Here is a 27,697-nt window from a genome sequence, read left to right as displayed (position 1 = left end):
CAGGGAAGCCTTTAACTGGGAAGCCACCAGAGCTTTAACTCTGGCTAAAAATCTAAGGGTTAACATCCACACAGACTCCAAATATGCCTATAACGTACTTCACTCAAACATCCTAATATGGAGGGAAAGAGGTTTCCTAACCCAAAAGGGACCCCCCATTATTAATTCAGACCTGATCCACAAACTCCTAGAGGCAGCACTCTTAGCAAACAAAGCCGCCATCCTCCACTGTAGGGGCATCAAAAGGGAAGTGTCGTATCAGCCACAACAACGCTGCAGACCAGAAGGAAAGGAGACAGCCCTGTCCCATCCTTCCCTCCAGTCCCCTGTCATCCTAGCTCTGACTCCACCCGACCCTCCCTCCACCACAGAAATCCTCTCTTATCTACACTCACTTTTTCCTCCCTCATCCAAGACACTCCGACAGTTCCTCCGTAACCACTTCCCCATATCCAATGCTGACCAACAATATTTAGATAACCTTACCTGCTCCTGTCAAACATGTCAACGTACTAACCCCAATTCCAACCTTAAACTGACATCCTTTCCAACCCATCAGATGCGAGGCAGCCTCCCAACACAGGATTGGCAGATAGACTTTACTCATATGCCCCCGGTCCGGAGAGTCAGATACCTCCTGGACCTTGTGGACACCTTTTTGGGATGGGTAGAAGCATTCCCCACCAGAAACACAAGAGCCCACACCGGGGCCCAAATCCTCCTCACAAAAATTATCCCCAGGTTTGGCCTGCCTTCATCCCTACAGTCTGATAATGGCCCAGAATTTATGTCCAAGGTCACCCAACAACTTGTCCAATTCTTACAGATACCCTGGAAATTTCACATTCCATACAGTCCCCAGTCCTCAGGAAAGGTAGAAAGGATGAATAGAAAAATCAAAGAAACCCTTACCAAACTAACCCTCGAAGTACATCTGGATTGGACTAAACTTGTGCCAAGTGTTCTCCTCTGAATATGGGCTTTGTCCAGAAAGCCCCTGGGGCTGAGCCCCTTTGAGGAGATGTGTGGAAGGCCCATGCTCCCTCCTGGACGCCACCCTGAACCTCCTCCCATACCAAGCTTCTTACACGCCCCTCTGCTGGCAGAACTCCGCAATGGCCTCTGGAAATACTTCAACCACAATTTGCCTGCCCCTGACCCGCAAGCCTCCCTGCCTCCTTTACAAACTGGGGACATGGTCTGTCTGTCTGATAATCCCCAGGGTGACCTAACCCCAAAGTGTCAGGGACCATTCAAAATCATCCTCCACACCTCAACTACAGATAAACTCGAGAAGGTCACCTCCTGGGTACACCCATCTCGCCTAAAACGGGTCACCTCCGATCCTGCGCTGCCCTCCTTAAATGACACCTATCGGGTCTCCCTCACAGGACCCACCTCCTTAAAATTCACCCGGCGACAACCTCTGTCAACCATCCAAGAAGGCACTGAATGACCTGGACTCTCCTCAACCTACAGCTGTTCCTGACCCAAATACTACAAGACCTCTGGACCAGCGCCCCGACAGGAACCTCCTCCAAAGACTTGACTACACTGGTGTCTCAACTGTGGCTCCAGGGAACCTTCTGCAACCTGACTCCAGACGAAACTGATTTCTTTACTCTCATTCTCTACATCATTCTACATCCTAATGAACACTGTTCCTCCTCAGATTCAAACCACCACCAACTTGGGGCCTTTCCCCCTCGCCCTGACTGGCCTCTCCCTGTCTCTCTAACTATAACAGCACTCTTAAGCTTAATCCTTGCTATAGGCCAGGTAACTGTCTCCCCTCAGGACTGGCCACTTAGCCTTCGTCTTTCCGTGGGTATCGCCTACGTTGCTAGCTGTGTTCTACTCCAAGGGTGCTATTTCCTCTGCACTGTCTAACTAACAGCCCATGACTCCTCTGTTCCTCATCCTTGCTGCACTACCCAGCCTTCTGGCTACTCCCTGCCCCTGCTCTGACATTTATTCCTATGTACATTCCTCATGTTATAATACAGCTCCAAAACCATGCACCATGAACCTCAGGGGCGGGAAGTCCAAATCCCTACTCACTGTTCAAGTACAACAGAGAGGGAGTTTCGTGAGTACTTGCCATAAGCCAAATAGAAGAAACGTATGTTTCTATCCCATTACTCACTGCGGGTATTTAGATGGGGGCGGGGTACTAGATCAAAATCGGGAAAAGAAACAAGAACAAGTCATCAAGAACATAATTTCCAGGTTACAGGCGACCCCTGAGCCTTATAAATGCCCAGACCTCCTTTCCCAATTATGGCCTGTCCTAAAACCTCCTCTGGCAACCAACACCTTACCCGCCTTCTCAACTCTTCCTTCCAATTCTTCCAGTACACACAACACACATCCCAGTCTTAGATATGCATGTCACTGTTTCCCTCACCGTCATAACAATTCCTTTACCTTCAACCTGGCTTTTACAGGGCAACTATACCTCCCCTTCCCAAAAAAAGCTACACAACTCATTGGGCCAGTCTCTGACAATGTCCTTCTCTCAGCCTCTTCAAACCTAACCTGTATCAACTAGTCTAGTCCCAACTACACTGGTCTTAGAAACTCTGCTCCCTCCTTCTGTTCCACTTGGGTTCTCTGCTAAGTCTGCTATGTCACTTCAGTTGTGTCCGATTCTGTGCAACCCCATAGACCGCAGCCCACCAGCTTCCCCCGTCCCTGGGATTCTCCAGGCAAGAACACTGGAGTGGGTCTCCATTTCCTTCTCCAATGAATGTAAGTGAAAAGTGAAAGTTACTTGCTCAGTTGTGTCCGACTCTTAGCGACCCCATGGACTGCAGCCTACTAGGCTCCTCCATCCATGGGATTTTCCAGGCAAGAGTATGGAGTGGGGTGCCATTGTCTTCTCTGGAACAGCACAAACAATTGCACCAATCCAGGAATCCTCACTCTCTGCAGGACCTGCACATATTCGTGTCTCCCGTTGGACCCCCTGGACCTTGCATCTTGGTCTTCCTGACCCTGGGCCTAACATTCCTCAAAGAAGAAGAGGTAGAACAAGAGTCTCCCCACAAGGGGAACTTTCCCACAGGAAAAGACGAGCCGTCATAGCCCCCTCCTGATTGGGACTGGCAGAGCAGCAGCTCTAGGCACCGGATTGGAGGCAGCTCGACCTCTGCCCAATTCTACTACAAGCTGTCCCAAGAACTTAATGAAGACATGGAGCAGGGAGTGGAGTCCTTCCTTTCAATCCAAAGACAAATTAACTCATTAGTTTCTGTGGCCCTCCAAAATAGGCGAGCCCTGGACCTTCTCACCACAGAAAAGGGAGGGACCTGCCTTTTCCTAGGAGAAGTGTGCTGCTATTTTGTTAATGAAACGGGCATAGTCCAGGGCAGAGTCAAAGAACTTAGAGACAGAATTGAACGCCGCAGAAAAGAGTTACAAAACCTTTACAGTCCCCGAAAGCAGTTCCCTTGGTTGCTCCCTCCTGGGACCACTGGTACTTATCATTCTATTCCTCTTATTTGGACCCTGTTTCTTCAATCTCTTTCAAAGCTTTCTCCAAGAACGGATTCGGGCCATCTCTCGAGATCAGGTCAACACCATTTTTCTTCTCGAGAGCCTCACCCCAAGCTCAGAAAAAGGAGACCCTGGGCCCTAGGACGATCCTCCATTCCAGACCCAACTCGTTGCCCCTATCCAGCAAGAAGTAGCCAGAGAGATACGGCACCCTTTTTCCCATTTTTTTAAATGATTTCGGGTCTGGAACGAAGGAGTCTTTTGGGCCTAGAAAGGAAAACAAGAGTCTCAAAGGCCCTTGCTGAATCATCTAACTTCAGGGAAAACAAAACAGAACTTTAGGTCCCCCCCTGATGCTCCAGGCTGGTTGCATCTATCTGGGACTTATCACCCCCTGTCCAGAAACCTTCCACCCCCTACACCTGCCCAGAAGACTTATCACCCCCTGCCCAACTGCAATGCCATCTCAACTAAAAACTACCCAAAACATCCCGCCTGATTACCGTTTCCCTTGTCACCTCCACAAACCTCCCTATAAATACGGAGCCTCCCTGATCCCTCTCCAAGCTCAGCCTGGTCGTTAGGCTGACTGTCGCCCCTCCTTGCCTGAATAAAAGTAACCTGATGCTGTGAAAGTGCTGCACTCAATATGCCAGCAAATTTGGAAAACGCAGCAGTGGCCACAGGACTGGAAAAGGTCAGTTTGCATTCCAATCCCAAAGAAAGGCAATGCCAAAGAATGCTCAAACTACCGCACAATTGCACTCATCTCACAGGCTAGTAAAGTAACACTCAAAATTCTCCAAGCCGGGCTTCAGCAATATGTGAACCGTGAACTTCCTGATGTTCAAGTTGGTTTTAGAAAAGGCAGAGGAACCAGAGATCAAATGCCAACAGCCGCTGGATCATGGAAAAAGCAAGAGAGTTCCAGAAAAACATCTATTTCTGCTTTATTGACTATGCCAAAGCCTTTGACTGCGTGGATCACAATAGACTGTGGAAAATTCTGAAAGAGATGGGAATACCAGACCACCTGACTTGCCTCTTGAGAAATCTGTATGCAGGTCAGGAAGCAGCAGTTAGAACTGAACATGGAACAACAGACTGGTTCCAAATAGGACAAGGAGTACATCAAGGCTGTATATTGTCACCCTGCTTATTTAACTGATATGCAGAGTACATCATGAGAAACGCTGGACTGGAAGAAACACAAGCTGGAATCAAGATTGCCGGGAGAAATATCAATAACCTCAGATATGCAGATGACACCACCCTTATGGCAGAAAGTGAAGAGGAACTAAAAAGCCTCTTGATGAAAGTGGAAGTGGAGAGTGAAAAAGTTGGCTTAAAGCTCAACATTCAGGAAACGAAGATCATGGCATCCGGTCCCATCACTTCATGGGAAATAGATGTAGAAACAGTGGAAACAGTGTCAGACTTTATTTTTTGGGCTCAAAAATCACTGCAGATGGTGACTGCACCCATGAAATTAAAAGACGCTTACTCCTTGGAAGCAAAGTTATGACCAACCTAGATAGCATATTCAAAAGCAGAGACATTACTTTGCCAACAAAGTCCATCTAGTCAAGGCTATGGTTTTTCCTGTGGTCATGTATGGATGTGAGAGTTGGACTGTGAAGAAGGCTGAGCGCCGAAGAATTGATGCTTTTGAACTGTGGTGTTGGAGAAGACTCTTGACAGTCTCTTGGACTGCAAGGAGATCCAACCAGTCCATTCTAAAGGAGATCAGTCCTGGGTGTTCTTTGGAAGAACCGATGCTAAAGCTGAAACTCTAGTACTTTGGCCGCCTCATGGTAAGAGTTGACTCATTGGAAAAGACTCTGATGCTGGGAGGGATTGGGGGCAGGAGGAGAAGGGGAGACAGAGGATGAGATGGTTGGATGGCATCACTGACTCGATGGACGTGAGTCTGAGTAAACTCCGGGACTTGGTGATGGACAGGGAGGCCTGGTGTGCTGCGATTCATGGGGTCACAAAGAGTTGGACACGACTGAGTGACTGAACTGACCTGAACTGAATGTCTGTTGAGGTCGTCTTTCCTTTTTCTGCCTTGGCCTGAACTATGCCTTACAGGGCCTGCCCTGGCTGCACGTGTCGCTGTCATGTTGCAGGGCAGTTCACGGAAGATAGGGAGCGCCCTGGGTCACTTTTGCCCCGTGTCTCTTCCAACCCAGATCTACACCTTTTTCTCAAAACAGACTTCAACACAACTTGCATGAATCTTTTTCTTTTTTGTCTTTTGTTTAGTCTTTACTTAGATAGCTTTGAGGCTCTGCAGAGCAACTTGACCTTGGAGCTCAGTGTGGCTGGAGGTTGCCCCAAAGCACCCAGTGCTGTCCTGCTGGGCTCACCGTGCACTTCCGTTAGCCCACCTGGCCCATGACGGTGGCCACTGCCCTCGGGCTCGACTTGACCCACAACCGGGCGCTCTCACAAACACGGGCTCACGTAGGCTCACATGGTGTATGCCATGGAGCCACAGGGCTGGGAGCGATCCCTGCTATCCTGGAGTCAGACAATGAATAAAGCTCCAAGACAGGTTTAGAGTTAAAATTGTTAGGAGAACTTTAGAATTTAATTTTAGAATTAAGCACTGCTGCAGAAGAGAGGGCAGTCCACCGCTCATAAACACACAGGAGACCACATCAGATCTCAGGACTGTGCCTGCTGTGATTGACCCTGTCTCCTGCCTGTGCATCCCTGGAGCACCTGGTCACACGTGGCTTTGTTTTTCAGGTCTGGACAGCGGCGATGCTGTGTGCTGCTCACCAGCTGCTGCTGCTCCTGGACCACACGGGGGGAGGTGTCCAGGAGCCATGCCACATGCTGGCCCACACCTCACAAACCTGGTGGCCACAGACTTGTTTCAGATGGATCCAACCCCACTCCACAGGTAGGTCTATGGCCAGCCCTCCCAGGGGCAAAACCTTCCCCTGTGGCTGGAACCCAGAGGGAGAGGGGCCCCCAGCTTCAAGGGCTGATCAGTGGCCAGAGCTCTATCACCCCGCAGGACACACAGTCAGGGCAGACCACAGCACAGCACTCGGGAATCAAGGCCAGAGACGCCCAGAGGACTCACGTTTTTCTTTCATTAGAGCTAAAGCCTTCTGACTTTCTGATTCGTGTTTGAGGGGCTTCAGGTTAACCTGTCCTCATGGTGGAAAAGTGAGATTTGGGTTTCTATTTCAGTTCTGAGTCCCATTGTTTGGAGGGATGGAAGATACTGGAGCCTCAGGACACACAAAAGGAAACCAGAGCTGGAGGAATGGGCCCCCACCTGTTGGCCAGGGAAAAGGGGTCGTCAGGGCTGAGGCCCCTCTGTGAGGTCTCCTGTGATTCCTCGGGCTGGCTGCTGCCACCGTCCTGCCCTGGCCATCAACTCACAACCTTTCTTCATCTCGCTCTCCTCCTAGAACTCATCCATCCGACATCTGATGCACTTTCCCTGCCAGGTTTTATTTTGGGACACTCCTTTGACCAGTTTCCTTAGGGGAGCCTAGAAAGCACACCTTTACCCCCAGGGCGAGGGCATGATGAACCTGTAAGTCGCTGAGCCACCCGGCAGAAGGCACAAATGGCACAGGTGTGGAAGGGTTTCCAGAGACAGGGAGGCCTTAGGATGAGTGTCTAAAAAAATCCACCGTGATCCACCAGGATATATTGGGATCACGATACATTGGAGTGTCAAGATCACAGTGAAGAAATGTGGAGCTTGGCAACCTATTGCGAAAGCAGCAAGTTCCTCCTCCTCCTTCAAACACAAGTGACCAGAATCAGAGCAGCAGCTAGCCTGGACTCTTTTTGCCATTTCCACCCTGTCTCTCCTGTTTCCTCCAGCCGTGGCTTGGAAGCCAAGCCTGGTGGGAGGGGGAGCAGCAATGGCTTTAATTAGTGAGTGATTCTATTACCTCCTGCACCGCATTCCTGGTCCTCTCGGTATTGGTTTCCTAACACCTGGGCAATGAGCTTCCTTGTCTCATTTGCCTGTAGCTTAGATTGGAGACCACGTACATGGTTTAATAGCTTCTTTCTTAGCAATTTTCCTAACTATATGCTAAGTTGCTTCAGTCGTGTCCGGCTCTGTGTGACCCCATAGACGGCAACCCACCAGGCTCCGCCGTCCCTGGGATTCTCCAGGCAAGAATACTGGAGTGGGTTGCCATTTCCTTCTCCAATGCATGAAAGAGAAAAGTGAAAGTGAAGTCGCTCAGTCGTGCCGACTTAGCGACCCCATGGACTGCAGCCTACCAGGCTTCTCTGTCCATGGATTTTCCAGGCAAGAGTACTGGAGTGGAGTGCCATTGCCTTCTCCTTCCTAATTATAAGACTGTTGCAAAAGGGGAAACATCTTCTACGACCCACAAATCCAATTTCCCTAAGCCATTGATATAAATGACTTTTAAACTTCGATTCCTGAGAGAATGGCATTTAAATTGACAGAGAATTCCTGCGTCGTCTGGGTCTGAGTATGTGAGTACGTTTTAGCCCAAAAGTCCAGAGAGTCCAACATCCACAATCTTGCTTTCCAAAAAGAGCCAGAATTTGCAGCTTTAACCAAGGGCCGTGCGTGGGTTGGCTGGCACAAGTCATGTTTCCTCCTCCCCAGGCAGGCCCCATCCCTCCACAGGGAAGCGTGTCACTCTGCCCCATTACTCGATCTGTTCGAAAACTTGGGTGTAAAGAGATTGTGTTTTAGAGTGTGACCTCCATCCACCAGGCCAATTACCCAGCCCACTCCCAAGTCATCACTATGGTGGCCTCCTTTCTACTGTGGCAAAGACGAGCCGGGGTACTGAAGACTGTGCTTCTAGAAGCTGGAGTGTTCCAAGGACTTGCTCCTACAATTTCTCTTTCTGCAGAATCAGGAAAGAATGAAAAGGAATTGCCACCAAATCCCAAGTAGCATAGTCCACCAAAAGAGCGCACACCAGCCACTGCCTCTACTGAGGGTTTGAGAAAGCACCTTTAAGAATCTCCAGCATCAGGATTATGGCACATACACCTTCTTAGCCCCTTCATGGATCCCAGCCCTGTCGTGGTGAAGGGGCTTGTGTAACTCAGTGAAGCTGTGAGTCATGCCACATGGGGCCACCCAAGAGAGACAGGACATAGTGAAGGGTTCTGACAAAATTGGTCCACTGGAGGAGGAAATGGAAACTCCTCCCAGTATTCTTAGCATGAGAACCCCATGAACAGTATGCAAAGGCAAAAAGTATGATACCCAATGAGCGCCCCACCCCACCCCGCCCCCAGATCAGAAGGTGTCCAATATGATACTGGGCAAGAGCAGGACCAGCAGAGGGCAATTACTAACAGCTCCAGAAAGAATGAAGAGACTGAGCCAAAGCAGAAACGATGCTCAGTCGTGGATGTTTCTGGTGGCGACCGGAAAGCTGGAGCAGAGAGTGTCATTTTCAGGGCAAGATGCCCAGGGTGTGAACCAGTCAACACCAGACCCTGAACAGGCTGCAGAGGTTTCTCCACATGAGAGTGACCTTTGGCTGAGGATTCGGGGCCTTGGACTCTGACACGGCACCTTCTGTTTCTCCAGTTCTCAGGGGGCCTGACCCAGGCTGGAGTCCACTGAGAGGCCACACCCAGCTGTGGGGGCCCTGAGCCCCACCAGTCTGGCATGAACTCGGCTGTTTTGAAGTTTCTCAGCACTGACCTCGCAGTGTCTCGGAGTTGGATGCCCTGTGGTAAGTACACACATGTCCTATGCGGCCTGGCAAGGGATGAACCCCAGAGAAGCATGACTGTTCCTGGAGTCTTAGTACAAAGATGAGCTCCAGGACCCAATTTGGAAACCATCCCCCGCCGCAGTATCACTTTTCCCGGCATTGCAGGAAACGTTCATGGGCACCAATTCTGCCAGGACAGTCAGTTGAGATTGCAGAGAATCTAAATTGTCACAGAAAGAGGTAAAACAGTCCTCAAGGATGGTGCCGCATCACATCTGGCTGGGTGACCTTGGAGCCATCCCCGCCCCTCACCATTTTGCTGATTTACTTTTGTTTTTGGTTCGAAGGATTCATTAACAACAGAAACCACTTCTCACACAATAAACATTTTCAATATTTACTAGAAGATTATTTGGCTTAATTTCAATATACAGCCCTTAAAAGAAGAGAAATAGAAACAATAGAGAAAAGTAACAGCACATACATCACCACAGGGGGCCGACCAACATCCAGACGTAAACAGAGCTGGAAGGTCCCTTGGTAACAGCATATGGAGTCCCAGTTGGGAAAAGGTCCGCATCACCCAGGTGAGACTTCAAATTGCAGTTTTGGAGGCTCCCGCTTGGAATCCCAGGGTGCAGCTGATACCATCATCCGTGGGTGTGCAACAATGCAGCTCTGGTTTTCCTTCATCTTTTACATTGTTGTTTGTTTCACCTTGTGAGTCAGGAGATTTTCCAGACCCCAGGGAGTTGGCCAGAACTCCAGGGGCTCAAGAAAATCCAAGCCCCGTTCCCTTTCTTATCCAAAGTGCCACTTGACTTGCTGGTAACAATTTGTGTGTTTGCAAGTATGCACATAGTCCAGGCAAGATCAGAAGTCAGTCAGAGACCTTCTCTCCAGCTTTTGAAACCTGAACAAGACTTCCTTCTTCTTAATTTCCCTAACACCGCCCCCCGCCCCTTTGCTGTCCAACCAGCACAGTGACACAGCATCCACACACCCACACCCCACTCACAGGCTTGTGCATGGCCTGGGGTTTCCATCTGCAGGGGAAGGCTGAATGGGTCGCCCCTTTGCCCTTCTTGATGCTTCTCCGTGTCTCTGCTTCACCCAGACTGTGGACATAGGCTACAGACTGGCTGAGAATGTTACAGTTGTGTGTTTTCTTATTTCCACAGAAGTTCATGTTCATTTTAGAAGCCTTAGAAAACACAGATAAGCAGAAAATCCTTCCCAAAAGTGGCCTTGGCCAACATCGGGTTCTCAGTCCTCTAAGTGTGTGGTTCCTGCCTTTGGGGTCCAGCCCTCTGCATCTCAAGGTCCTGTGGTTATTAATCAGGTCTTCTATTGACTTGCAGTCACTACACCTGGCCAAGGCACGAGGGATCCAGGAACCATGGTACCTGCTCCAAGGGCCCTGGGAACACACCTAACACCAGGGGCACATGCATGCACACTTAGACACTGCACACCCACACTCACAGACGTGACACACCTGCACACTCACAGCAGGTCTGTGGGGCTGCTGATGCAGCAGAGCTGGCCTGGGGATGGCTTCCACATGTTCGCAACCCACCAGACAGGGCTCTGCCGGGGGAGAACAATGGATGCTGAGGATGCAGCATCCTGATTCCACAGATCAGAAAACAGAGGCCACACAGATAAGAGTCGGGAGTTCTCAGCGTTTCCAAGGACAGGCTCTTAGTTTTGGTTCTGATGAGAGCCAGGCCGGCATTGGGCTGGGGCTCCTTTCTGGAGGCTGCGGTTTGGGGTGGGGACACACCAGTCCATGCAGCCTGAAGTCACCACCAGGGGATGCCATTGGCAAACAGTAAGTCAGTACCAGAGTCCCAGGGCTCGAGTGGATGCTGCCGCCCCAGGGCTGCTCCTCCGTGTTGTTGGGATCCCCAGGAACTTGAGGGGCCTGCCACAGGCCAGTGGGGCAGGCCGAGGGTTCCTGGAAGCCCTCAGCTTCCATAATCCTCCCACCACCCAAAGATGTATGGGTGTGATTCAGTCTTGTGTTTACATGCTGGTTTTGTCTAGTCGTGGGTCTTTAAACAAAAGTGCAACGCACAGCAGGAACAGGGGCATAAAGTAGGAGGCGTGGCTATGCCTCCATGGGACAGTTTGTGTATCTGTCAATGTCCCCTCATGGCACACCCCACTGATATCCCCTCAGAGAATCCTCTCACGGTTCCCCTCAAGTCACCACATGGCTGTTCCCCTTGATACTCTCCTCATGGCTTCTCCTCAGGTTGTTCCCTCCTGGCTTCCCCGGATGATGTTTCTTTCCTCTCGTGGTCTCCTCCTTACTACCCCCCCGTGGCGTCCCTGATCCTGTTCCCCTCATAGTGTACCCAACGGTTTCCCCCATGGCGGCTCCTCATGATGTTCCCTTCACGGCTGCCCTCATGGTGTCCTCTCGTGACATCCCCTCATGATGTTTCCCTCATGGTGTCTCCTTGTGGCATCCTCTCATGATTATCCCTTCGTAGTGTCTCCTCTTTGGGTCCCCTCATGATTCCCTTCAGGATGTCCCCTCATGGCATCCCGCAGCGTGTCCAGCAGCAGGGTCCGTGGCGGCGACGAGAGCTGCCCACATACGTCCTGCGGTTTCTCCAGTGCAGGCCCGTCTACAGCCTGTGGGCAGGACCGTCACGGAGTGCAGCTGAGTGAGTGTGACCTGTGCCTGTGTCGAATGTCTGAACTTCCCTGGGTTTTCTCTGACTTCAAAACAAATAAACTGAAATAAACCTTAGAAATGGTTTTAAACTGAAAACACGTGTTATTCATCAAGCTCCTCAACCATTCACTCAGATGACAGCCAGTGACGAGCCCGGTCTCCATGAGGGCAGGCCGCCAATCACTGAGGCCGCATTGCTATGGTTTGCCCAGAATGTTTAATCCTCAGCCTTTTCTATTAGCTTCCTGGAATGTGTGTTTTGAAGGAGATGCTCTTTTTACAGGTGGTGAGAGAAAAAAAGAAAGTCTCCCAGAAGCACCCAGGTTTACGTCTTTGGTGTTTGGTGTATTTAAGCGAAGGTCTGTGGCTAATGGATTCCATATCCGCGGGGCCCCCTCTCCGTTTCTCAGGTGGGGCCAGAGTGGGAGGTTTCACCAGATCAGCATCCCTCAGGCCTTTAGGATCAGAGATTTCCTTAATCCATTCACCCCAGAAGCATGAATCCTAAGTCCCCGTCGGTGGCCTAGTAGGCAGGGGCGGGGAGCTGGGCCCAGGTCACAGGGCTCAGGCCCTCTCTGTGCCTCACGGGAACCAGGGGAACCCCAGTCTGGTTCACAGGGCAGCATCCGTTCCTGCAGGTGGTGGCAGGGGGACCCGCGGAGACCTGAAAGCCAGGGTGGAAGGTGTGCCTCCCCCCACCTGCACACTGGGGAGGCAGCGGATGCGAGTCAGCGGGAATCTGTGCAGAGGAGTGCTGCTGCCTTCCCTCCCTGGGAACCTTCCAGCAGGGGAGCCTGTGGCCCCAACTCCAGAGGCACCCCGACTTCCACATGTCTCTAGGCAGCAGGGCGGGGAGCACTGACAGGGCCACGCCCAGGGGCACACTGGGCTGCTGGCAGAGGTCACGGCCTGACTCTTGCTGAAGTGACAAGACTGAGCTTTCTGCCAGTGGTGGGAGCAGGGAGCCATCGATGGCAAACAACTCTCAGTGACAGTGCTGACAGGCGCCCAGCCCCTTCCGCCCCCTCACTTGCCACCCCCCACCCAGCCTGCAGTGACCCTGCCTGCCTGAGGCACCCGTGAGACAAGGGGCGTGACTCCACAGCCTCTCTCTTCCTACATGGGGAGATGGGCAGGCTCAGCATGAACTGGGAGGGCAGGTGGTCTGAAACCAGAATGCTTTGCAAGAATAGGTGGCTTTCACCCATGATGGGGAGATGGACATTTTGATATATCTGGTTTCAGCTGCCAGCTGCCCACATAGACTTTACGAAGGAGAAAAAAAAAATCGCTACGTTCCAGGGAAATAAATGGGTTAAACCCAGTTGGTCTGTGTGGCCATGGGATGTGGCTGGGAAACCCAAACACTGGAGGAGGGTCAGCCAGATGCAAAGGCATGTTCGAGGGTCACTCTGTGGCTTCCCTGGAGGCTCAGATGGGAAAAAATCCATCTGACAGAGAACTTCCCTCCCACTTATAGGTATTTGTGTCCCTTTCTCCTGATGCTGCAGTGGGCCCCATGTCTCAGTCTCTGGGCCACTCACCATTGTTCCTCTCCAGGCCCAAGGCCTCATTCATTGTTAATGGCTACCGGGGCTGTTGTGGAGAGGTCAGTCCTTCCCAGCCTGGGGTGTTGTAGGAAGGCCAGGACAATGGTGACCACGTGGGCCTCAGTCTGTAGTTGTGGGACCCTGGGTTGAGGGGCTGGAAGCGTGGCAGCTCTCCCAGGGCCGAGGCTCCCACAGCAGCCAGCTTCTCCCCAGGCGTTCTGGGCCCACTGGTGCTGGCATCCCCTCCTTGTTTGGAGGACTGTGGCCTGGAGGCTGAGTCCCCTCCTCTGTCTTCCTCTTGGCCCAGGGTGAATAAAAGAGGATGGTAAATCTCCTCTTAAGCAGGACTGAGTCTGGGGTGTCCATGGGTCTTTGGATCTTAACGTGGTTACATCAGTCAGGCATCTGTAGGGCACAGTCCGGTGTGTTCTTCAGGCTGAGCACCCACTGACCATAAGTTGGGCATGCCCTCCTTGTAGAGCCCAGAGCTGACCCCACAACAATGTGGTGAGGCAGGGCTGGAAAGTTCCACTGTGGGGTAGAGGCTTGGGGTGGTCTCAGCTCTGATGGTCGAGAGACCCTCGGGGAAGCTTCAGGGTGTGGGGCTGAGGTGGGTCTTTGACCTGGGATCTGTGCTGCCCTGCAAGGATCTGGGCCCCATCACTCCTGCTGTATAGGAATAACCATCCACTCTCGGAATCTAGAAGTTGTGTGTAGGGGGTTTGAGCTGGAACACAGGGTGGACACCATCTCCTGGATACATCCTATCCAGTGGGCCGAGGTGGTTTTACTATGTGGTTCTGACAACCAGGCCTTAGAGGCTCCCAAGGCCTGGAGCATCGCATATGATGTAAAACTTGGTGAAGATGTATAACCGCAGTGATCCGGACCCCTGTCTCTCTCCAGTCTGCTTGTGTGTCAGGTGGCCTCAGTCTGGCCCAGAGTATCTCTGAGGCCTGGCTCAGAGGAAATTGACCTGACAAAACATTTAGTTGATTTGATAGGTCTATTGATGGGTGTGCCAGTGTCTCTAAGATCAATGAAGGTCTTGCTATCTATCTGGGAGAGGAATGGTGAGCTGAGGTTGAAAACGTATGTGCTTAGTCACTTCAGTCGTGTCTGATGTCTGACTCTTTGTGACCCCGTGGACCGTAGCCCACCAGGTTCCTCTGTCCATGGAATTCCCCAGGCAAGAATACTGGAGTGGATTGCCATGTTCTCCTCCAGGGGATTTTCCTGACTCAGGGATCGAACTCACATCTCCTACAGCTCCTGCGTTGCAGGAGGGTTCTTTACTGCTGAGGGACCGGGGAAGCCCAAGGGTGAATGGTACTCCCCCAAATTCGTATCCACCCGGACCTGTGAATGGAACCTTATTTGGAGTCAGGGTCTTTGCAGATGTAGTCAAGACAAAACCATCCTGTCTGGCCTTAATCCCGAAACAACTAATGTCCTTATAAGGAGAGACGATTTTGGATACTGGGAGAAGGCCACGTGGTGACGGGGCAGAGAGTGTAGAGATGTGGCCACAAGCCCAGGAAGCACGCATCGCCAGCACCACCAGGAGCTGGAAGAAGCCTGGGGCAGGTTCTCCCTCGGAGCCTCCAGGAAGCACCGACCCAACGCTGGTTTTGAACTTCTGGCCTCCAGAGTTGTGAAAAAATTAATTGCTGTTGTTTTAAACCACTACATTTGCAATTCATTCTGGCCTCCAGATACAGATTTCTTCCCTACCCGCCCCCTGCTTTGGGCGGGCTCTCTGGCTTCATGACAGGAAGCTGTGAGATGTGTGGTTCAAGGGGTGGACGAAAGGGACCCGTGTCCTTCGGTGCCTGGCAGCGTCAGCTGAGGTGTATAAGATGTGAGATTGTTGGCAGAGGCCGTGGTACTCGTCCTTGCTGGTCAACACACATTTCACTTCCGGGAGTGCTCTCCACGATGCAGTCAGACACAATTATACCTGCACCAACCCCACCCTCACCCCCACCCCCTGCTGCCCATCTTTCTTTCTGTGTGAGACTTTTCAAAACTAGAATTTTCTGAAATTCCTGTGTTTGTAGGGAGCCAAGGCATTTGTTTCACACCCCAGCAGGCCAAGCACATCCTGGTCCATCATAAACGTCTTGTTCCAGCCAGGCTTGTGCTTTCATAAGAATGACATTTCTCTGTGCTCTTTTGTGGTCATCTGAAGAGGCCACCAAAGAGGAGACAGTGAAATTACGCATTCAAAAAAAAAAAAGAATTGTCTGTGGTGTCAGTTAATTTTAAAATATTGTTACTTCCTGGATATTTCGGATGCTTTATAAAATGTGTGATTTCTTTTCTCATTCCAAATAAGCATTTGCTTCTGTCCCAGGACTTGTACTGGTGATTTTGTGTTAATTTCCTTAGAGAGCCCCTCTTGGTGTGGATGAGCTCCAGGTTGGAGCGAGCCTTCCTGCCACACTCTAGGGTGAGCCTGGGGAGGAGCTGGGGGCCAGCCACATGGCCTTCAGGTTGAGTCCCTGTTAGAGACCCCTCCAGATCATCCAGGATAACTCACAAGCCTCCCCTGCCCCGCTCAGAAGCTTAGGGCTGACTTTCTCACAGGAGTGTCTAGTTAGGATAACACTGGTAGTCCCGTGATCCTGCCCCTCTGCCCCACTTGCACACCAGGGAGAGGAGAAAGGAGGGCAAGAATGGGCAGGGGCAGGACCAGGAAAACAAGGGGGTCCCCAGGTGAGGATGGGGGTCAGGTTCTAGATGCGCTGGTCTTCTGGTTCACTTTCTGCTGGGACTTGATTTATGTCCAGAAACTTGGAGTATCAAGTCAGTCACCACTGCAGCCTGGGGGCTGGGTGTGGTTGTAGGGAAAGGCCCAGGGCATGTGCCCAGGTTGTGGCTGCCCGAGTGGCTCATGATTCTCTTTCCTGTGGGTGCGAGGGCTGGAACTGCTCAGCTGGGCTACCATCCAGTATGTTGGTGCACCAGGGTCCTGGTGAGCAGCCCTCAGGGCAGAGGGACACCCATGCCTGGATCCTGACCCTGAGGGCTCAGAGGTTCTTGAAGAGGAGACAGACTCTGGGCAACCAGGAAGAGGAAGACGTTTCTCTGTCCTGGCAGCCTTGGGGTAGAGGGCCAAGCTTCCAGTGTTGGCCCAAAGCCACTTGTGCGTGTGCCGGGTGTGTGCGCATGGCTCATGCATGGCCACACAGCCCTATTAGATTTCCTCCCAGGAAACCCCCTCCTCTGACTGGAGGCTCCTATGCTCATGGTTTGGGTTCTGCGGTGGGGTTTGGGGTGGGGGCAGATTAGGTTTGCTGGGTGGCCGCCCCAGGCAGGAGCTGTCCACCTACCTACAGACACTTTTTGCACAAGGGGGTATCTATTTCAGGGGCAGAACCTTGCCAAAGGCCCAGAGGATCTTAGCAAAACTGTTGGCAGGTAGCAATAAAAGCATCAGTGTTGTCAACCTGCCTTTGTTCATCACCAGCACTCCCTGGGCGCCCACGTGTGCCAGGGCCAGTGCCAAGGGCAGAGAGTGAGACGAACGAGAGGCCCGTGGCCTGGAGACGACTCCAGGGAAGGACGAGCAGACCTGCGGCAGGACACACAGCAACTGCTGGGAGAGGGGCGCCGAACCTCAGGGGCCACAGGAGTAAAGGACAGGAGGTGAGAGAGGGTCAGGTGGCATATCTGGGAACAGGGTTCCAAGCAGAGGCATCAGCACACGCATGGTCCCCAGGGCCAGAGAATGCCTGGGGTTTCTGAGGGCCTGAAAGAGGGCCAGTGTGGCTGAGGAGGAGCAAGGAGGGCCTGGGGGGAAGGGTCTTTAGGGCACTGCAAGGACTCAGAGCTAAACTTCCTTTAGAGAAATCCTTGAACGTACAGATAAGCAACAAGTCAAAAATTAAAATTAGTCAAAGACCCAGACACATTATTTCTTTCTAGGTTTCCTGCCTTGGGTGTGAAGGGGCTGAATGACTTAATGTGAGCCCGTCCCACCATAATAGCAATATTAAAATGACCTTTATTAAATGACTTTCAAAGCATCAACACCTTTGGACTGTTTTAGGCCAAATGGAACAGATTTCCACGGCCCCCAAAGCATGGCGGTCCCACGTGCCGTGCCCACTGTGTCTGAGGGGCCTGGCCCAGGGGGTGGAAGAAACCCAGCATTTCTGGCACGAACCTCTCTTTAACCTGGGAGATGCAAATGCAGTCAGTTCTAGACCTGGACTCTGGGTGCCAGCGAAATGGTTCTGGGATCGTTACCCTCCTGTGAGGACAGTCGCCAGGCACCGTGCATTGATCCAACCTGAGATTCTTCGTGGTGAGTGAGGACTCCCAGATATCTGGCCTTCTGCATGTATTTGGACTCCTATTTTTTTTTTAGTATTTATTTTTTGGCTGTGTCGGGTCTCATGGGCTCTCTAGTTGTGGCATGTAGGCTTAGCTGCCCCACAGTGCTTTGGATCCTAATTCCCTCACCAGGGATCGAACCCGCGTCCCCTGCATTGCAAGGCAAATTGTTAACCACTCGACCATCAGGGAAGCCCTCGTTGGGCTTTTCCGCTTGTAAGACTCGCAGCGCTTCTTTCATATTTTTATTTTCTTCACTTAAGGATATATTTCTCAGCTCATTTGATGATTCGCTACTAGGTTTAGTGTAGTCATCTTGAGGATTAGCAATGTGGACGTTTTGCAGAGCACGGAAGGTAGCACTTCTAGGAAAACCTTCTTTTTATCACATTATATGTACCTTTTAGGAACATATTCAATGAACCACCAACCAGCTCTATCTTTAAAGGAACTTGTTTACAATGAAAAGAAAAGGCCACAGCGAGAAACAGGAAAAGGATGAAATAAGAGGGCTCACCAATAAAGGCAAACATGCAGTAGAAGTATGACACCATCCACGCACACAAACAAGAGGTCAAAACCAGGAATCAGCAGAGGAGGAGAGGACGCACGCAGGACATTCGAAATGCACTGGAAAGAAGAGATCAGCAACTTAAGACACTCATGCACGTATATGTAGACTGCTGTATCGAGATCTCATGGTCACCACAAACCGGAAGTCTATTATCATAGGTATACACACAAAAAAGAGAAAGCAATTCAAGTGCATCACGGAAGTCATCAAATCATAAGGGAACAAAAGAGGAAAGGAAGAAAAAAAGACGTCCCAGCCCACCTCCAAAAAAACAACAAAGAATACACTCAGTGGGGTTGCACAGCTTTGCTTGTAAAGACATTTGGCATATATGGTTTGGGATGTGGTTTGGAAACAGGAAGGGACTGCACGTGGGGCAGGTGGCAGAGAGGGGAGCCCCAGGGCTGGGGAAGACCAGGGAGGTTGGACAGAGATTCCACCAGCAGCCACCTGTCCGGCCTCCCATCCAGAAGGGCTGCTCTACCCTTTGGGGGTGGTGGAGGAGGCTTCATGCATCATCCCAGGCCACTGATATCCTCATTTTGGTTCCTCAAGTGCTTCCTGGAACGTCCCTCAAACTGGTTCTTATTCATGTTCTAAAGACAAGAGGGTGTCCATGATCAGCTGAGGACCCCAGACTGGGGCATCTCCCAGGTGACCCAAGCGTGGCACTCCTGCCCTGGGGAGGAGCCCAGGCCTGGGTGGGGTGGAGGAGGGGAGGGTCCCGTTAGGTCAAGTGCTATGGAACGTGAGAATTTTGCACTTTGGGCCCCAGAACCTGCTAAGGAGCCCTCCCTGGCATGTCCATCAGGAAGACGCCAGGAAGTGGCCAAGCTTCCTAGTCCTCAGCCTGCTCTTCCCCGCACGTCCCCTCTGCAGAGTCCAGTGTGCACGGTGCACTCAGCTCCCCACCCCAGGCTCAGAGCCTCTTACTTGGGGAAGTGGGGAGGGTGGGAGGGATGAGAGCCTCGCAAGACACCTTTGCCTACAAGTGCGTCCTTTAGGAACATCCCCCACCCACACATCTAGGTCTCCTGGAAGAAGCAGGAAGCCCCCATGCCATCCCCTAGGGGGTCCTAGGGATGGTGTGAACTCCGTGGCCTGTCTGCATTGGGGCATCTGCTTTCTGGGACTAGGACTGCATTTGCTGGCTGGGGTCCTCTGGGGCAGGTGTTCTGGCTCTCTGGGACCTCAAACGCTCCCCACTCTCTCACTAGTCTCGGTGGGTACGAGACCATGGGGCAGAGTGTGTATGCCGGGTCCGAGATGACCCTACCCCTCCCCAGCCCACAGACCAGGCTCAGCGGCCAATACCTTCTGGAGCTTGAAGTTCAGGGAGCCACACCTTCGGCACCATGCCAGTGTGCAGATCAGCAGGCTGAGGAGGACACCCAGGGCAAGGATGGGGAAGATTACCAGCATCTCGCTCAGTGTGCTCAGGATTAAGATCGGAATGGGGTATCTTCATCTGCCGACCTGCAAAAAATGGGAAGGGCCGGACCCTCCCTCCTTTGTTCACCTGTGCAGGAGCCCCCACCACCTTGGGGGCACCCTTGAGGGGGACATGGCCTGTGGTTGGGAAGCTCATGGGTGGGAGATGGCAGGGGCATGGGTGCATGGGATGGGCAGGGCTCCAGGCACAGAGGGTGAGGGTGTCTGCGGAGGGAAGACCCGAGGGGGCTTTCTGGGGGCTCCCCTCCTGTAGCCCAGGATGAAGATAGGAACACCTACCTGCAGAAGGTGTGAGGTGCAGGTAATGCGGCCCTGCCAAAGAGACACAGGGCATGTTGGCAGGGGCCTGCCCAGGGCTTACCCTGACACAGCCCGTCTGCCCCAGGTATCAGATGAGCCCTGGATACAGGAGATCATGAAGACCTCACTGGGTTCCCCGCCCAGGGCCCGCTAGGCTGAGGGGTGCCTTCTCAGCCCCTCCCACTGTTCCTGGTCCGGGGCAAAGCTGGAGCCCTGCTTCCTGTCCCCAGCGCTCAGGGTGACTCTGACTGCGTATGAACAGGTGAAGGGTTGGGGGGAGGGAGCAATGGTGACTTGGGGAGTTTGCAGCAAAGCAAGGGGTGGGGGTGGGGGGATAGGGGATAGGGAGGGAGGCGCCAGCTCCCTGAGCACAGGGGGACAGTGAGCAGGCACACGTGCCGGGGCTACCCTGAGAAGCTCAGAGAGGGCACAGCCGCGGTGTGAGTGGGGCAGGGTGGAAGTCTTCAGGCCTCATCTCCGTGGCTCCGGGGACCTCAGGTGGGCAGGAGTCACTCCTCCGTAGTTGCTCCGCACTCCTGCCCCTCAAAAAGAGAAGCTCTTGGGGTCAATATCCCCCACCCTGCCCTGCTCACCTAAGACGGTCAGTTTGGTGATTTCAGTATATAACTGGCGCCCCATCAGACTCCACTTGTACTGCCCTGCTTGGGTGTCCTGGGCTTCTTCAGTTATTAGGTACGCCTCGCCATCCCAAATCCAGAGCTCCCATCCATCCTGGCAGAAGTTTCCTGGGGGCTTTACACTGCAGATGAGCTTCCAGGGTGCCGTGGGGTCTGCTCTCTGGGAGATGTTGATGTGGGAGAAGGCATTGGAGATGCTGCAGCTCATCGTGGCTGGCTTGCCCCTGAGCACAACAACTGCACCCTTGGTGCACTTGGGGTTGTCCGAGACTGTGTGGGGGAAAAGTCACATGAATCGGTCATGACTGGACCTCAGGACATCCAGTGACTGCCCTTCCTGGGGTCACTGGCACTACCTGGAGCCTGGGCCCCTCCTGGCCTGATCTAGGTCTCTCCTCTCACACCCATCTTGCCCCTGCTGCATTCCCCACCCCCTCCCCACCTCCTTCCCCCGCAGGCAGAGTTGGGACCATGCAACTTACTTCCACTCTGAGCACTCCTCAAGGTGGTCAACAACAAGAGGACCCAGAACATCCTGGGAGCGAGGAGAGTGGATGCTGAGGTCAGCATGGCCAGCAGGACGTGGATGAGTTTTAAGGGGTCCCTTGTCCTCCTTACTGGTTTTGGGGACACTCCCTGAAGGACGGAAAGCTGATGAGTCAGAGTTCCCTTAGGCTCCTTGGGAAGCCAGTGAGAGGGGCTGCAGCCTGTCCAGGGTGGGCGAGGGTCCCCAAGCTCCTCCCTGACCCAACTGTGTCATGACCCTTCTCGACACCTTTATAATGTCTGCAGTGGGACCACTGTCAGACAGATGAGAAACACAGATGAGACAGGAAACAAGTCCCTGGGACACAAGTCCATTTATATTGCTGGGTTTATCTTGAATTTTATATAAAACATGCAAAACTCCCTGAGAATGTGTCCTGTAGAGACAGGTCATGACACACAGAATCTCGTGTGGCCACTTGAACCTGACACCAGCCTAGGACCACCTTGGATGCTCCCAGCCCCTCTTCCACTCTTGCATTCTGAGGATTGGCATTTGGGGACATTTGGTCCACTCTCCAGATTTGCTTTTATCAACAACAAGAGTCTTCCTGTGGAACTCGTGAGTTACAGTCTGGAAAGCTGAACTTTCACTTCCTCTGAAACAAATGCTCATCTCGGGCTTTGGTATCCAGTAAAACTGACATTTGGGCTTCACAGGTGGCACAGTGGTAAAGAATCTGCCTGCCGATGCAGGAGACACAAGAGATGAGGGTTCAATCCTGGGTCAGGGAGATCCTCTGGAGTAGGAAATGGCACCAACTCCAGTAGCCTTTCCTGGCAAATTCCATGGACAGACTCAGACATGACTGAGTGACTAACACTTTCACTTTTCATAATGACATGTAGCTACCATTAGGTACTATACAGAGGATGAGATGGTTAGATAGTATCACCAACTCAATGGACATGAATTTGAGCAAACGCAGGAAATAGTGGAGGACAGAGGAGCCTGGCGGGTTACAATCCATGGAATTACAAAGAATGGGATGTGACTTAGCAACTGAACAACAAAAAGTAGCTTCACTGCCTGAAAATCCTCTGTGTTCCATCCATTCATCCATCCTTCCCCCAAGCTCCTGACAACAATTGATCTTTTTACTGTGTCCAGAGTTTTGCCTTTTCCAGAATGCCATGGACTTGGTACCCTTTGGTTTTGAATTCAGTGTCTGATTTTTCTTTTCCACTTTGCTGGGTACTGGGCAGAAGGGCCAGGAGCAAAGGAAAGTGTGGATGTAATTGCTTCCAGGAGCGGAGGGCCATTGGTGACCAGCCCCAGTCCTGACTCCAGGAGACTCTGGGTCAAACAAGGAGAATGACATGGCGAGGGACAGTCTCAGCCCCCAGACCCCTGTGATGGTGCTGCTGTCTCTGGCTTCCCTTGATTTTCTAAACTTGCTTCTATTCCTAATTTACCGTCAGAAGGACAGTCTTCTTTTGTCACATAAGTACAACATTTGTAGTTGAGGAAGAAAGATGTTACCTGAGAGACACGTGTTCTGTGCACACACGTGTATGTGATTTTACATACGTGGAATCAGGTTAGACAGCCCACTACTGTCTCTCTCTTCTCGCCCTCTGTACTGTATGTACAAGGGTGAATGTTGTTGCTCTTTAGTCGCTGAGCCATTTCTGACTCTTTGCAACCCCATGTACTGGAGCCCACCAGGCTCTGCTGTCCATGGGATTTCCCTTGCAAGAATATTGGAGTGGGTTGCCATTTCCTTCTCAGGGATCTTCCTTTCTCAGGGATCAAACTCACCTCTCCTGCATTGGCAGGCACTTTCTTTACCACTGATCCATCAGGGAAGGATGAAAGGTGGCCCCAAAACACATGTCCACCCACGATCTGTGAAGGTGACCTTACTTGAAAACACAGCCTTTGCAGCCATAAATAAAGAGAAGGTTGTATTAGGGCAGCGTGGGCCCCAAGGTAATGTGTCTGGCTTTCTTGTAAGAAGAGAGAAATCTGTCAGAAACAGACAAGGGAGAGGCCTGGAGCTGATAGAGGCACAGACTGGAGGGATGTGGCCATAAGCCAAGGGACGCCAGAGCCGCCAGAAGCTGGAAGAGACAAGGAAGGATGTCTCCCTGCAGCCGTGCTGACAGCTTGATTTTGGACTTCCGGCTCCAGACTGGAAGAGGGCAAACTTTGCTTCTTTTGATTCCTTGTTTGTGGTGCTTGGTCACGGCTGCCCCAGGACACTCACACTGGCCCCTCCCTCTTTCCCCAGACCCCAGCTTTCCCATCACTGGAATAATCAGGCACAAACCCCAACACTGGAGGGAGTGTTCTGGGGTCACGTTCTGTCCACTTCTCTGTGTCTGGTTCTCACTTTGTAGTGTGCTGCTGGTGAGGTCTGCCTCCCCCGATCCTGAAAGCTTGACTTCAGTGGCTGCAAGGATTCCCTTTGTCTTAGCTTGTGAGCTGCCCTGTCCCCTTGGCTTCTAGCTCCGCCTCTTCCTGGTGACACCTGGTGCTGTGGAGGGCTGACCAGCTCATCCTGTTTCTGGCCCTTCGGATTTCCACATTGTCACTGCCTTTGCAAACCCTTTGCTCCTCCTCCTGGGAGTGTCTGTCTTCTCCTTACAGCTTCATAAGACTTTCACCCCTTAAAGAAACAAACTGCCTTCCAGGGTAAGTACGTTTCCATTGTCATTTCTCCCCAGATTGTCTTTGGAATAAGGACTCCACGTGTTTATGTCGTCCTGTCTGTCTTTTCCTTCAAAGCTTCAGGGTTTTGTTTTAAAGTAGTTTTTGTTTGTTTGTGTAGAGTATCCTTTTTAAAAGGCTTCCCAATTGGTGGAATATCCATCACGGTCAAATTTTGTCTATTTTTATGCTCAAATCTTGAATATTCCTCAAGGTGTGTTTGCAAGTGGCATGTCACAGGTCTAATGTTGCTCCTTTCAGGAGGACAAGTGGTGCCTGAGGCACTGAAGAGTGAAGCACCCTGTCGCCCTGGCCAAGGCACCCCCACCACGTGGGGCCATTCAGGCCCTGCCAGCCGCAGGGTACAGGCCACTATGCTGTCCATCATGCGTTTTCACCCCAAGAAGGCAGGTTCTCTCTATGGCTATTTATCTTTCCTTGGACATTCGTTTTTTGCAAGAACGTTAACATGGTTTTAATCAATTTTTTTTTAACAGAGACTTGGTGATTAAGTGAAGAGAGGCAGCTTGCCCTGATCCTGCCCTAACCTGCTCAGCATAATGCAAGAGAGGCTGAGATTTCACAGGTGGACACAACCCAGTATACTGCTGCCTTTCAGCAATTGCCAGGATGGGGCACAGAGAGCTCATCACTATTACTTGCTGCTGAGAACCTCATGTGATGGAATGTTCTAGAAAGATTTATTGCAACTTCCTGTGCTGGGGCTTTTCCTGGCACCTTAGATAAGATCTGCTCAATTCTTTTCCTGAGTATTTTTTATAAAATAACTTTTCTTAAATTGGAAGGTTCTCATACACAGAATGGTGCCCAGTGACCCATCGGGCCCAAAGGCACCCTTGCTGGTGGTCGACAGTGACTCCTGGCCTCCTAGCCAGAGCCCTCAGGGCTGCCTGAAGGGAGACCCTTGCCCAGGGATGTCCTCCCCTGAGGCTGCCTGAGCAGGCAGGAGATTGATCTTGTGTGCTCATCTCTGGCCACTGACCCGTCCTGGAGGAAGCCTTGGGCAGGACCCCCAGCGTTTCCAGTCTCCTCAAGGTCTCCGATCGAACCCCAGCCACTCTGCTGCTTCCACTGACCTTGGAACAGGCTTTGCCCCCCTGTTCCCCATCAAACATGGGCCTGGGTGTCCTATCGATGGGGAGGCAAGCCAAGTCTCCCCAGGGCGAAGAATACATTCCCAGGGAGGCCTGCCCACTGGCCCCAAGGCTGGAGCAGACAGGTGTCCTCAGGGTCACATGGAGGGCTAACCCCCCAGGGACCCAAAGGAAGAATGCCACCTAAGCCTGTGCTCTGAGAGCAGTGATCCCTCACGTGTGAGAGGGGGAGCCTCCTGCTGGTGACCTGGCATCATCACCGAATGCCCAGTGCGACCAGGAGACTTAGTGGGAAGGGCAGCTGTGGTCTCTCTGGGAGGGAGACAGCCAGGGGTCTACAGTATCCAGAGGGAAACTCACTCCTCAAAACCTTTCCTCATCACGTTTTCCTGACCATTGTCCAGCTTTCATCCTTCCCATAAATTTAGGAGTCGTGTTTCAAGTTCCTAGTGCACTTTCTGGGATGCTGAGTGAAAGTGAAAGTGAAAATCACTCAGTCCTGTTCAACTGTTTGTGACCCCAAGGACTGTAGTCTGCCAAGGTCCTCTGTCCATGGGATTTTCCAGGCAAGAATACTGGAGTAGGTTGCCCTTCCCTTCTCCAGGGGATTTTCCCGACCCAGAGATCGAACCTGAGTCTCCCACCTTGGAGGCAGATTCTCTGAGCCACCAGGACGTTGATTGAAAGTAAATGAATGAGTGGGTTCATTCACAGTCCTGAACCACGCAGGGTCTCACTCCATGTGGAGCCAGGACAAGCTAGGCTGGCAAAGCCATCCCCTCTTCAGAAGCTTCCAGGATCCTACTCCCACTCCCTGGGAGAACACCCTGTCCCTGCACACAGCACACACAGACACACACACACACAGACACACACAGAGACACACACACACACACAGAGAGACACACACACACAGATACACACACACACACAGATGCACACACAAACACACACACAGACGCACACACAGACACCCAGACACACACACAGACACACACAGACACACACAGACACACACACACACACACACACAGTGCTGGGGGGAGGGCCCCTAGGGCCCCCACATCCTCTGCCTACAATAGGTGCTCAGTCCCTAGACCTGCTCAGAATTCCCTGCAGGGCCGATGCCACACGAAGGGTGCGGTCAGTCCCCTCCAGTGAGCTCTGGGCAGGGGCCCGGCAGAGCTGAATGAGTCAAAGGTCAACCTTGGTCTGCACCCGGACCAGGTGACATGGAGAGGGGTGACCTCAGCAAAACGGTGTTTTTGTAACACACGCTGACCTGTCCGACTGGACTCTGGGAGGGAGCGTGTGTTGACAAGTAAAAGGAAAGCAAAAGGGACGAAGCAGGCTGAAGTCCAGAGGTCGGGTGGGAGGGCGGATGGTGTCTTCCAGCAGCGAGCGCGTGGCCCCCTGGGAAAGGTGTGTGGGGTTCTTTGAGCCTACGTCAGGCTCACCAAACCACCCTCTGCTCTCAATATCTCATATTTTGTCTACCTGCCAGGAAAACACCCCAGAGAGCCTGTCTCACCAGCCTCCCCACCCTAACCTCTGTACTTTTCACAACACTACATATCCCTATGTGTTGGGGGCCAGAGTGAGGTACTCTGCCCGTGACAAAGGTCATGAGGAAGGAGGCTCGACATACGCAAAGGCGGGATCGAGCCTCAGGAGTCCCCCTGGAAATCCTCAAGCATCTACCCCCATAACCAGAGCCTGCCTACTTTACTACTTTGTGCTCTCACCTACATCTCTGACTTTACGGGGGGCTGTCCCCCACCACCTCTTTCGGAGAAGGAGTTAACTTAGAGCTCCAGTTAATAATAATTCCTGGGCGTGATAAGAGTGTTTTAACCTACAAACTCCTCTGAAGGTTCTCTAGCCTGCCTGACAGGCTTGTCCAGCCACATGTGATTGCTCACAGCCTCCCAACCGTGAGAGGCACGAGATGCTTTAAACCTTCTAAAAACAGGTTCCTTAGAAAAGTTAGAAAACTATTAGTATAAGTATAATGGGCTGATTAGAAATTGTGTTGGTGAAGGGTTTTTCATTTGTTGAGCTAATGTTTGTTGCTAAGTCTCCACATCCCCTGCCCTTACACACATTAATGAATATATAGAAGAAATAAGTATTAACCTTTGATATTAATCACGTTAGACCTTAGGCTAAGTAAATTCTTTCCTTAACTAAAACCCACTACACCCTCACCCTATAGGAATGTAACTTTATTTGGGTGGCGTCTGTTTTAAGAATAATCACCCCTGGAGAAATAAGTGTCCTGGTTGACTGACCATTGTCACAAGGAGAGGGTCATAAATTGTCAGCAGGCCCCCTGGCCAGAAGATGATGTAACACCCCTAAGACCTCTGTATGCATTTGCGTGAAGCATCTGACTTTGATAAAAGTCACGACTGCTGTCCCCACGTGACTTTTGTATAACATCTCAGTGTATAAAAACAGACTCTGGAAAATAAAGAATTGGGATCAGTTTCTCGAAATACTGGTCTCCCCATGTCGCTCTCTCTCACTCCAGTCTCCATCTGGAGCGCGGAACCCGCCATGCTTACTAATTATGCCTGGGCTTCTAAGATCCGACTGGGGAGGCCTCAGTGTCTCCTCTCCTTCGGGAGAACAGAAGG

General features: G+C 51.9%; 1 protein-coding gene and 1 pseudogene across 5 annotated transcripts in view; both read right to left on the bottom strand.

Annotated features, from left to right (window-relative positions):
- The window catches only part of LOC100300442 (secreted and transmembrane protein 1A-like), a 35,677-nt gene extending 24,430 nt beyond the window's left edge, over positions 1-11,247 (bottom strand). The window contains exons 1-2 of one of the 5 annotated variants that reach the window (XR_009491789.1): positions 10,219-11,247; positions 913-3,765 (exon numbers count right to left, since the gene is read on the bottom strand). Coding sequence is in view for 1 of the 5 variants with exons in the window: in XM_015458950.3 (XP_015314436.2) it covers positions 9,685-9,780 (96 nt within the window). In the remaining 4 variants the exon portion in view is untranslated. The other 4 variants (XR_009491791.1, XR_009491790.1, XR_003030941.2 and 1 more) reach the window with 4 other exon arrangements.
- A 6,768-nt stretch (positions 11,248-18,015) lies between these two features.
- Positions 18,016-24,171, bottom strand: LOC112442691 (secreted and transmembrane protein 1A-like; annotated as a pseudogene).
- Between the last annotated feature and the right edge of the window lie 3,526 nt (positions 24,172-27,697).

Source organism: Bos taurus, chromosome 19 (genome assembly GCF_002263795.3).
Source record: "Bos taurus isolate L1 Dominette 01449 registration number 42190680 breed Hereford chromosome 19, ARS-UCD2.0, whole genome shotgun sequence".
Classification (NCBI taxonomy): Eukaryota; Metazoa; Chordata; class Mammalia; order Artiodactyla; family Bovidae; genus Bos; species Bos taurus.
Note: the sequence above shows the minus strand (reverse complement) of the source record. Positions and strands in the feature narration are given on the sequence as shown.